Raw genomic sequence first — 11,824 nt, 5'->3', positions numbered from 1 at the left:
CCCTACAAACCCCACGACTACACCGCCCGAAACATTTCCTCCGGCCATCATAACACCGACGAATCCCACCACCACAAGCCCTGTAACCATTCCTTCCACTTCACCAATCACTCTTCCTCCTGTCGTGACGACAAACCCAACGACGACAACTGTTCCTGAATTCGCACCTCCTGTCGTAACTAACGCTCCCGCGATTCCCGGACAGAGCTGGTGCGTTGCGAGGCCCGGAACTTCTCAGATTTCGCTTCAAGAAGCTTTGGATTTCGCCTGCGGAGTCGGAGGAGCGGATTGCTCGCAGATACAGCAAGGCGGAAACTGTTATATCCCCAACACGATCCAGAATCATGCTTCGGCTGCGTTCAACAGCTATTACCAGAAGAACCCTTCACCTCAAAGCTGTGACTTTGGTGGTGCAGCTGTGGTGGTTAACACCAACCCAAGTGAGGAAAAGAAAAAAAAAACACCGAACGTTAATGTTTGAACGCTTGTGTTTTTGTTTATTTTTTTTTAACGATGATTTTTCGGGTTCTTGATCGGTTTATGCGTACAGGCAGTGGTTCTTGCATCTACCAGTTGTTTTCTTCAGCATCTCTATCAACACCGACCCCATCGACTCAAACCGTAACACAACCAGCAACGCCGACGGCAATCACACCAACTGGTGGAGGCATGATCGGGTAAAGTGTTCATTTCAAGAGCTTGTCGTCTTGAAACTGTTTCTGATCCGGCGCTGGGCAAAAGAACAAATATCCGAATTTCGTGTCTGAGTAATATATGAGATGTGGTGGGATTAAAACGCGAGGAAAATCCGAAAATTGGGTTCGCTTTCGGGTAATTGGATCCCAAATCGGATATTAACCTGATACCCAGATCACCAGTAAAATGATATTTTTATCCCTAAATTTTAGATAATACAGCCCTACTAAATATCTTAAAACATCGGATTCCAATTTGGGTTTTGGATATTCATCTCAAATCAACTTCTACTATATGAAATATATTTAAGAAAAAAAAAATTAAAATTTCGTATAATTTTGGATTCGAATAACACCTATACTCAGATATTATATATATCGGATACCCGATACCGTATAATATCTCTAAAACCCGTGTCCTTCCCTATTTCCGAGTACTTGGAAGTTGAAGCTGTCTGTTCAATGTTAAATTGCAGATACGCCACTCCTCCACCGGTCTTTAACCCGGCGAATCCATTCCCAAATACACCAACGAATCCAGCTTCAGGAACAACAGCAGCAGTTTATGGCTTTGATGGCTCACCTTCTACCACATCGGAATCTACCCGGTTGCAGATACGCTTTGATCATGTTCTGGTGACGGCAACTTCAGTCCTTGCAGGGTTCCTAGGTCTTTGGAAGTAGAAACACACCCCACAGAACTGTCTGAAATAGTTTTGTCTTTAGCTGCTTACAGAAGCTTCAGTTGTTTAAAATTAAGCATCATTACACAAACAAGAACAGGAGCTAGGAATCTGTAAACACAGTTTGATTTCATTCAGGTCGACGTGCTTGCTTTACTGTTTGTTTGCTACCGAAAGCTAAATTCAAGTTTTGTACATAAACTGTACTGAAACATATAGATAAGGTACTCCTATGTGTATGTCCTTTATAAAACCCTAATTTGATAAACGGCGTCGTTTATAAGATCTCTCCATTTCCTTCGAAACTAATGGGCCTGTCATTTATCTTAGGCCCATTTCGGATATCCACTGGGTTTGCCTTTTGCCCTCATAATTATAATTGATTCAGTCTAAACTTTGTTCGGCTTCATTTCAATTCGATGATAAATATTATTTAGTTGAAATCGAAATTGAAATATTAGCTCTAAGTTATAAATTAAACTAAATCAAATCAAAACCGGTTTTGAAACGAAGTTATCACTTCTATTTTAGCTGCTGTGATTATAAAAGTGAAGAAAAAAGAACAAAAAGATAATAAGTTTATATACATATAAATGAATACATACATACATACATACATACATACATACATACATACATACATACATATATACAAAAGAAAAAAGGTTCAAGGAAAAAACTAAAAGAGGAAATTTTATTTGATTTGTAGCAAGTAACTCGTACAAATATCTATATTATACTATATATATGTGTGTGTATATATATAAACATTAGTTAGTGGAAAGTGTTAGGATTGGATGTTGGGAAAATAGGTGGGAGGTATGGGGCCTATGGGCAAGAGTAAGGCAGGTAGATTCACGCCACCATCATATGCACGCCTTTGTCCGATCTCTTGCTTCATATTTCTACTTGTATGCTTTCTTAGCATCATAGAATTATAGTTATTGTTATTTAGATTTTCTATTTGAACAATCACACACACACACATATATATATATATATATATATATGTATATATGCCGCCAAACCGGCAACATCTCTGCGTTTCACCAGTAGATTATTGCCAAAATATGAGTGGGATGATCATCTTCGAAATTTATATTCGTTGAATGCGATGTGTGTGTGTATATATATATATATCGTCATGATAATAAAGTTTTCTAGATTTGTGTGGCACGTAGATGAAATGATAAAACCATTAAAGATATATACACATTTAATGTTTATAAGAGATGTAGAGGCTTGGTTCTAACTAATTATATATATATGCACACACACATATGTGCAAGAAGGTCAGCCATGGCTACATATTATTAACTTCCCAAAACCTCTAGGGTTTTCTTTTGAAATTCTTTAAATTTATAAATAATAACGGTGAAAAAATCCATATTATTTTCTAAAAGACCATACTTTTGTAGTTTTACGAATTTTAGAAAATCATATACTATTTTACAATTACAAACTACTTATATTTAGTGCTTGATTTCTTTTAAATATTTGGATTATATATATAATTATATATTCTCATTTTACATGTATTACGTATATGTGTGCGTATATACATGGACTTGGACGCAATTGAAGAGCCGACAAATGTCTAGATTAAGAGTGGAAAGGGACAGTGCAAAGAGAGGTTCCAATGGATGATGGATTCATTGCATTTGCAAATTGTCTTTAATACGAACAAAAGCAAACGTATCATCTTCTTCAACGTGGTCCCAGTGCCCTTCTCCAGTTCACGTCATGTTGACACGTGTCACATCCCCTGATCATCGTTACCATCGCCATCATCATGTCATCATCGTCATCAAATTCTAACATCTACGTAGATATAATATACTATAACACTTGTACAGTTGTACTTTTGACGTACGATGACGTTTTGATCCTCCTAAACTGATTTTGAGGGATGTCCTCAATTTCGTTATTTTTTTTTCTAAAATACTTATTAATTTATAATAGGACAAAAAGCGTATATTTTTGTTATTTTTAAATTCAGTTTTTTTCTTTCTCGAAACGATTGTCTCGCAATTGTATTTTACCTCAGTTCTCCATTGTTGTTTGTTGTAAATTTCAAATTCCGGGTATATTTTATTGTAATTCAAGTTCGATTTTTTTATTGGTTTTATAAAATTATATTTATTTCGTTTCTATTTCAATTTCTAGTTCAATTTGAATTCTATTGGCATTCAATTTTGGTTGAATTTTATTTAAATAAATATATATTTCTAAAATTTGTTGCTTATCGATTTTTCCGTTTAAAATTCTTATAAAATCAATTAATTTAATTTAATATATATATATATATATTTATAGATCAATATTCGATTTAAATAAAGTTCTATTACTCAAAATAGTTTTTAATTTTAAATATTTTAAAATTTATTTTAAAACTCGACTCGATCCATCATGTCATATGAACAAAAATTTCACTCCAAAACTGGAATAACATGTCTTGGATATTTGAAATATAATTTCAATTTTTAATTTTTAAAATAAGTATGATTTTAAATTTGACCGTCTTTATATTTTTCTAGGATGGTTATAGATAGAGTTTCAATTTCAACTTTATGAAAGAAATGTTACATTATACTAAAAAATTTAAATATAAAAATCTAATTTGGATATCTAAATATGAGATATATAAAAAATAATTCGGAAATACAAGTATTATAACACCAAAATATAAATTTGGTTTAGTTAAAGTCTTTAAAAATAATATATATACATATATATACCTAACCATGTAAATTTTGACACTCGAATGGTTGAACGCCAACTCGTATAACATTTTAACGATCTAAATACACAATCCGAAATATTTATATACCCGAATTTTCGGATCGTAATCTTCTAATTTGGCCATCCCTAAATATTGCATTGGTTAGGGGGTCTCCCATAAGTTTTGGAGAGGAGATACATACGTATGTATGTATATGTATATGTATTCATTCAAAAAGTCTAATGATTGGAAAGTCAAATCCTTTATTAAATTTGGGTAGGAGGCCGATGCTTCACCCACTTGGTCTACGAACTACGATGCTTTCGGCTGTTTTCCTTTGTGAAAACACATCACACGACTCATATGTTACGGTAGGCCCATGCCATTTATATCGTTATAAGATTACGATAAGACATTACACATCACATATATTTCATTTTTTTTATATATAGATATATAAATGAAAAATGCAACAAAGGAAAAGGAAAATAATTGTTAGGACAGAGCCGCGTTCATGGAACAGAGACATAGCAGCCGACGAATACAGAGGTCGGTGTGAGCGACGAGAGCCTCTTTTGTGGGGCCCATTTCTTTATTTAATGTCGAATTTGTGAAAAAATTCAATTTTTGAATAATCTTTCTCGCCATAATCTGATATCACCTTGTAATTAACGCCCAGTTACCTGATTTTTCGGGCATTTTGCTGGCAAAACAATACCTAAAACAAATGTTCCCAAGAGTTCGACAAATTTTAGTTAATAATTTAAAATTCAAAGTGCTATTTAATTACAATTAGTCAAAGTTAATAGATATAGTTTCAATATAAAAACTGCGACTTCCATTTTCTTGTCAGCTCGCATGTTAGAAGATTGTAAATTCTCGCTAAATCACCAATCGGAAAAATAGTTAATCTAAATTATTTATTTTGACTTTAAATAATATGTTTTTTTTTTCAAAAAAAAAAGTCCAAGCGAATGTCGTTATATATACACACACACACACACTTCAATTCTATCTTTAATTTTTGTACCTAATGTTATCTTAAAACTGAATTAATCGTACGTAATATACACAAAATCATTTTGCTCTTTTCTAGTGAAAATCGAAATGGTTTTATCTTTGTCAAAGTTTTTTCATCTTAGTTTTTGCTATTTTTTCACCACAAGAAAAAAATTGTAAGTGGTTTATAAATTTTTTAATGTGGTTTTAAAATAATCTTTAAATTGTTTTATTTTTATTTTTATTTTTATTTTTATGTTTATACCTCCGTTTCAAAATATTTGTTGTTTTAACTTATTTCACATTTTTTTAAGAAATGAAAATAAAAGTCATATATACCCTTTATTTAATAATAAAAACAATATTATCATTAATAATGTATTGGAATTTGGTAAAGATAAAATTAGAAATTATTTAAACAAAATGTATTGGAAATGTAAAATGAGAAATATTTTAAAATATGGATAATAATCTAAATCTACAAATATTTTGAAACGGAGGGAATATTGTGTTAGCAGGAGTGTATGATTCATGGCCTTAAAATCGTCGTCATGCTTAACTTGGGCAGCTGAGAGGCTGTTGAACACCGGCAGCGCGTGCAATCTCTCTCTCTCTCTCTCTCTCTCTCTCTCTCTCTCCTCGCATTGTGCGTGGATTTGTCTCCTTCTCTCCTGCTTTCATAAGCCACGAGCTTCGCCGTCTTCCTTATCCGATTGAACCTGCGCATTAATTCGATTCGAAATCTGTTCATCATCAAGGGTTTCTTCGCTTCTTCCTCATTCCCTCTGAATGCCATACCTGTAGGCTGTATCAGGTCAGTGATTAGCGATCTTTCTGGGTTTTGCATGTTTGATTATCGGATCGTTTCCGAGATTTGATTTCTGGGTTTATCTGGGTTTCTCGTATGATCCACAGAAAAGGAGAAAATTTTGGATTTTTTGTTGTTGTACTGTTATCCGTTGTTTAAGCTTTGATTACACTGTTTGAATCGTTCTTCATTGTGATTAAACTATTGGGTTTAGTTTGACTGAATGCTTTCTTTAATTAAATCAAATCTCTGCATTTTTTTAATTAGATATTGTCAGATACTGTGATTCCCTTTACATTTTCTATTTTTGGTATGAACATTGAGAATATGTCTGTTGCTTGAACCAGACATTAAGCTTCTTCTTGTCCTATTTGGGATTTTTTTCCGAGTTTTCAGGCAATCAAAGATTTGGGAAAGTGAACTGACTTCACCGCCATGCCTCTGTTCGAGCTTCTCGGGCTTACAGAAGCTAAGCTTGAGTCATCTCAAGAGAAGAAATCTTCTGTGTAAGCTTAATCTCTTCATCTGGTTTCCTGTTCTGCTGATCCTCTTGGCTTTATGTTCTTGTGTATTCACGGTTTTTCAACTTCGGATTCATGACTTCATCTTTTGGCGACATGTTCTTGGACTGGTGTGAACACAGACACGAGGATGATCTGGTCGAGCTGGTGTGGGAAAATGGTCAGATTGCAATGCAGAGTCAGTCGAGCAAGTCGAGGAATTCACAGGCTTGCACTAATTCTATCCCACGAGCCGTTCAATCAAACACTTCAAGAGCTAAGGAGATTGGAAATGGCTCTGATGCTCGGATTGTCAGTCCGCTGAACGAGATTCCAATCTCCGTGCCCTTACTTGGACCGGGTTTGAGTCAAGACGACGACTTGGTTCCGTGGTTGAATCAGCCACTTGATGAATCTTTGCAAACTGGATATTGTTCTGATTTCTTTCCTGATGTGTCTGAAGTCACTGTCATTGAACCAGAGGATGATGTGACCCGTAATCAGTCGCTTGCAAATTCCCAATCTGTTTCGGTACACGATGAGTCAACTCGATATGGGCGTGGCACGAGTCAGTCATCTTCGTCTCGGTCTAATCTTTTCCAGGAACCATCCCCGCTGTATCAAATCGACAGAGCGAGGAATGTTCAAACTGTCTGTGAAGAATCATGTTGTTTGTCTCAGAAGCAATTACCTGAGCTGCCTAGTAACAAGCTTGGTTTGGTAAACTTTTCTCATTACTCTCGCCCTGCCATGTTGGCTAAGGCTAATCTTCACGGCTCGGGTGTAGTGACCACGCGGGAAATGGGCAGCACAAGTTCAGCCGCCGCAACTAGTGGTCGCGATCATGTGGAAACCCGACTTCTTGAATCGGGTAATAAGCTAAGGGGAGAAAAAAGCTTTCATAGTGCAAAGGTGCCGGGGGATGGGGTTCTTAACCTCTCAGTTGCTTCTGATCCGGCTAAGTTTGTTGCCTCGGGTTCTTCCTCCAAGGGTAATGAAAAGGTTTGTCACATTTTGGGCAATTCATGTGGAAGAGATCAGCCTAGTGAAATGGCGGAAGAAAGTTATTCTCTTCGCTCGGGTAATAATAGTCTCGAGGAACATTATGATGGCCCTTCACGTTCTCTGAACAGACAGCAGTTGGATGCTCGGGACATGACAATCCGTGAGCAGGATATTGAAGAAGAATCAATCGATGCTAGAAAGGCAGCGCCTTTACGTGCAGGCTCGGGTTTCAAGAGAAGTCGTTCAGCGGAAGTTCATAATCTGTCTGAAAGAGTGAGTACGATAAAGCCTTGTTTCATTCCGAACTCACAAGACGAAACAGATTTTTAGTGTTGTTACACATGTTTCTGATTCTTCTTTACGACTTTCCCGGTTCTGTTTTCATCCGTTCCTCATGTTTTTTCAGAGACGACGGGATAGAATAAACGAGAAGATGCGTGTGTTACAGGAACTCATACCGAACTGCAATAAGGTCAGTGCCCTTCGGATATGGCTGTAACCTAAGGCAAAAACTCATTTGGATATAAGATATCGGCCCGAGCTCGGAAGTCAGAAGTTTGGATAAAGCAAAAACCGGAGTTTTAATATATGATTGAGCTTTACTAACTTGGAACATTCTGCCATTGTTAAGGTGGACAAAGCTTCAATGCTCGACGAAGCAATTGAGCATATCAAGTCACTTCAACTGCAGATACAGGTAACCCTAAACCTCGTTTCTTTCTTCTTCGATCCGCTTACTTTCAGAACATCAAAAACCGAAACTAATCGATACCATCTGAACAAAAAAAAACACCCATCAGATCATGTCCATGGCATCTGGATACTACATGCCCGGCATGCAACCTATCCACCCGGCAATGCAAATGCCTCGTTACCCGGAAATGGCAACGGGAATGGGTATGAACTACGGAATGGGCATTACGCCTGATATGAGCTGTGTTTCACCAAGAGTTCCAATGGTTCAGGTCCTTCCACAGTTCCAGGCCTCAGGGCTGCAACCGCTTTCCCGTCCTGATGTCTCGATGGCTCGTGTTCCCGGAGGTTTGGTTACGGGTTCACGGAGCGAGATCCACGGCTCTGCGGTTACAGAGACGGGTAAGGTTACTGATCCGACCAAAGAAACAGGTTCCAAGGATGAAGTGAAGAACAAGAGCTTGAAACCGTTGCAGAGTAGTTGTAGTTGTAGTGATGTCTTAACAAAGCAAGTGTATGATCATGTTTGTGGATCTTCATGATATTTATATTGGTTATGTAACGAGGTTTTATTAAATTCATGCCTTGCATGGTAATTATACAAAACAGAATCGAATGTATCTAAATCGAATTCAATTGAAGATCTGGTTAGATGCGATCTTTCGAAAAATCGTTCCAATCAAATATAAAACTAATCCATACTTTTTTAAAAATAAATATAAAAAACAAATATAATTCGATTTTTTTTTATTACAAGCCAAATATATAAAAATTTTCCAAAACCAAAATACCACTATATACGTATAGTTTTTCTTTTTTTCGTTATTGAAATAATGTGTCGCCAAATCATTGGTTTGTTTTATCTAAATACATTTTTTTTCCTTCGCCTATAATATGGCATCTTAAATAAAAAAAATTGAATTAGTTGTTAATTTCCGTATTTTAGGATATCTCAAGTTTGTTTTCACATAGAATTTTAAAGCTATTCCCAACAATAAATTTGTTTGCTTAAAAGAATTCCAAAACTGTAACCAGAACTACAATTTTTTTTTATAGAATACTTTATTTAAACGACACTTCTCACATGTTAATTTTATTTAATCACGATAGTTTAGTTTAATGTATATCAGAAATTCTATTTAATACCTTGTCGATTTATTATTTCATCTATATATAAATATATATATATATATATATATATCTTTTAAAAAACTGCGATATAAGTTCAATTTTTTACAAGAAAATAATGAAAATTAGTTCATATAATTTTAATTTCATGGAAAAAATTTAACTTACAAAAATTTGCCAAACTGTGACATGAGGATTTTAAATGGCTTCAGATTTGAATGTTATAATTGGGCTTCTTAGCCCAACAATAAAAACTATAGTTTTAATTCAATCCTATTAAATCCAGAATGCTTTTACGATTAATGTTTTAAATTAGTATATAGTCCTGAATCTTAATAACTCGTTACTATTGTATTTTGATTACAACTGCCGAATTTTTATTTAGAAAAACTTAATTAATTGAGAAAATTCATGAGTAATTTGGACCATCATGACAAAAAAATTAAATTTCCATGTAGTTTTTATTTGCATAACAAAATCATACATCTGTTTTCTGTTTGATAAGAAAACCCGTTTGTCCGTATTTATTGTCGGTCGAATTGTATTAAATACATTTAGACCCTTTGATTTTTATAAAAATTTGCGTCCACCCAGAAATATACAATTAATCTATTCCAAACAAATATAGATTTTTTTTCCTTTTGATTAATTTCAGGAAATTATATTTTTGGATAAAACTTTAAAAACATCATATATATATATATATATATATATATATATATCTGGATCGTATCATATATAACATTATATAAGATATTATTTTTTATTAAATTAAATAGAACCGGATAGGTCATTTGAACGAATTCTCATAAATTACTGCGATTTCGTATGTTTACTTCAGATAAGAAAAATAGATAGAGTTCATTGTTTTTTTTTATAAAAAAAATTACAAAGAGGAGGTTTGATTTTCTAATATCTAATCCATGAAACACATACTTTAAAACATGTATAAAGCATTGAGAACTCAAATGGAAAGGAAAAAAAACATGGTTTTAGATATTGATTAGACGCCTCTAATTAATTAATAATAATGAATAACGAGTTGGCACGAATTAGAAATAGAAACGTGGAGATAATAATGAATAAATATATTAAATTAAAAAGGTGTCTAGGAAGAAAATTGTGTATTATATATATATGTTTTAATCACATTTTCAATATATCATTACCTTATGGTTGTCATCATCTGTCCATCTTTTTTTTAATTGCATGGGTCCATATTTTGAGTGAAATTCAACAAGAAACAAAACCCTATGTTCAACACATCCACCTTAATCATTTTTTCCTTCTTCTCTAAGTTTATTTTCTTTATTTCCGATCCGTAATGATCATTTTATAAAGCCATTGATCTTTTTCGCTAATCAACATCATTAGAGTAATCTGTACTATCATAATTGTTGTGAAAGATTGTGATTCCGATTGAGGTCAGATGATTATTATTATTATTAGGACTTTAGATGTAGTTAGTAATATTCATTTAAAATGGATTTTTTATAACAATATTTGTTTTTAAAATTAAAAAATATTCAAAGAAATTATACCTTCAACGATGTATATTGTTTTTTTTTATAAAAGACAATAATTTACTACAATCATAAACCCTTTCTTTATTATTAATTGAAAGATTAGAGTTTTTTTTTGTTTGGTTTGTCATGTTTTCTTTATTTCTTTTCTTTTTTATGAGAAAATTACGTGATCCATGCATGAAACTTATCCATATGTTTTCTCAAGACATAATTATGTGGAATGATGGGATTTAAGCACTTGATCATTGTTAGGAGGGTCCTAATTAACTTACATTATTTATTAAGCATTTACCATACATGTCTAGTTAAGTTACGATCACCATAGGTGAATCCACATATCTAGGTAAGGGAAGATATGTGTTTAACGTGTAAATGTTTAAAATAATTAGGTTTTAATCCGTGTCTGTGATTATAATTTAATTGATAAGCCGTTCTCATTGTCTCATATTTGGAGAGGCCATATGAAAACTATACAAATTTATCATAAAACATACATAAATTATATAAAAAATATTTTATAATATTTTAATATAAAAAGTGATAATTCAACTAAATAAAACTTGATATATATTAAAGAAATTTTTTTATAAAAAGGTACAGACCAAAATATATTAATTATTCATAAAAAAATTCCATGGAGAAAGAAAAAGTTTTTCTATTTATAAAAAAATAATACTATAGTTATATAACACTATAATTAATTAAATACTCTTTTTAGGATGTGAATTGTTAAATATTGATATGAAAAAATTGTAATCTAAAGTCACTTTTATTTCTTACAAATTAAATTGTTATTTTTTAATCAATTTTGAAATGTTAAAGTTAATGTTATAAAAAGATAAACCGTAATTTACCCTAATATAGTTATTTTTAGTTTTGTCACAAAATTTAAAAATATAATGCCGTTTTCTAAAATCCATAACTAAATTTTAAAAACTTAAAATTATTATAATTGTTTAAATGGGATCCAAAAAAATTGGAGGCCAAGTGCAATTACAGCACACCCCTGTTTATATATATATATATATATATTCAAAGGTTTCTTCTTCTTTTTTTCTTTTGGGG

The 11,824-nt window shown here is 33.1% G+C and overlaps 2 protein-coding genes across 2 annotated transcripts in view; both read left to right on the top strand.

Annotated features, from left to right (window-relative positions):
* The window catches only part of LOC104823711 (PLASMODESMATA CALLOSE-BINDING PROTEIN 4-like), a 2,345-nt gene extending 811 nt beyond the window's left edge, over window positions 1-1,534 (top strand). Inside the window, exons 2-4 of the mRNA XM_010555399.1 lie at window positions 1-440; window positions 551-677; window positions 1,172-1,534. Of these exons, the coding sequence (XP_010553701.1) occupies window positions 1-440; window positions 551-677; window positions 1,172-1,379 (775 nt within the window). The 3' untranslated portion in view covers window positions 1,380-1,534. The remainder of the gene's footprint in view (window positions 441-550; window positions 678-1,171) is intronic.
* A 4,080-nt stretch (window positions 1,535-5,614) lies between these two features.
* Window positions 5,615-8,758, top strand: LOC104823710 (transcription factor PIF3-like). The gene is made up of 6 exons (XM_010555398.2): window positions 5,615-5,913; window positions 6,304-6,413; window positions 6,551-7,685; window positions 7,819-7,884; window positions 8,044-8,109; window positions 8,213-8,758. The coding sequence occupies exons 2-6, from the start codon at window positions 6,343-6,345 to the stop codon at window positions 8,645-8,647; spliced, it is 1,773 nt and encodes a 590-aa protein (XP_010553700.1). The 5' UTR covers window positions 5,615-5,913; window positions 6,304-6,342; the 3' UTR covers window positions 8,648-8,758.
* Window positions 8,759-11,824: the final 3,066 nt, after the last annotated feature.

The sequence above is a fragment of the Tarenaya hassleriana genome, unplaced genomic scaffold (genome assembly GCF_000463585.1).
Source record: "Tarenaya hassleriana unplaced genomic scaffold, ASM46358v1 Cleome4, whole genome shotgun sequence".
NCBI classification, from domain to species: Eukaryota; Viridiplantae; Streptophyta; class Magnoliopsida; order Brassicales; family Cleomaceae; genus Tarenaya; species Tarenaya hassleriana.
The sequence above is the reverse complement of the archived record's forward strand: the minus strand, read 5'-3'. Positions and strand labels throughout refer to the sequence as shown.

Excerpts from the sequence above, each read along its gene's own strand:
- LOC104823710 (XM_010555398.2), top strand. The coding sequence starts at position 6,343 with ATGCCTCTGTTCGAGCTTCTCGGGCTTACAGAAGCTAAGCTTGAGTCA. Across the intron at positions 6,414-6,550 it reads CAAGAGAAGAAATCTTCTGT|ACACGAGGATGATCTGGTCG; the intron begins GTAAGCTTAATC and ends GTGTGAACACAG. Across the intron at positions 8,110-8,212 it reads CACTTCAACTGCAGATACAG|ATCATGTCCATGGCATCTGG; the intron begins GTAACCCTAAAC and ends AACACCCATCAG.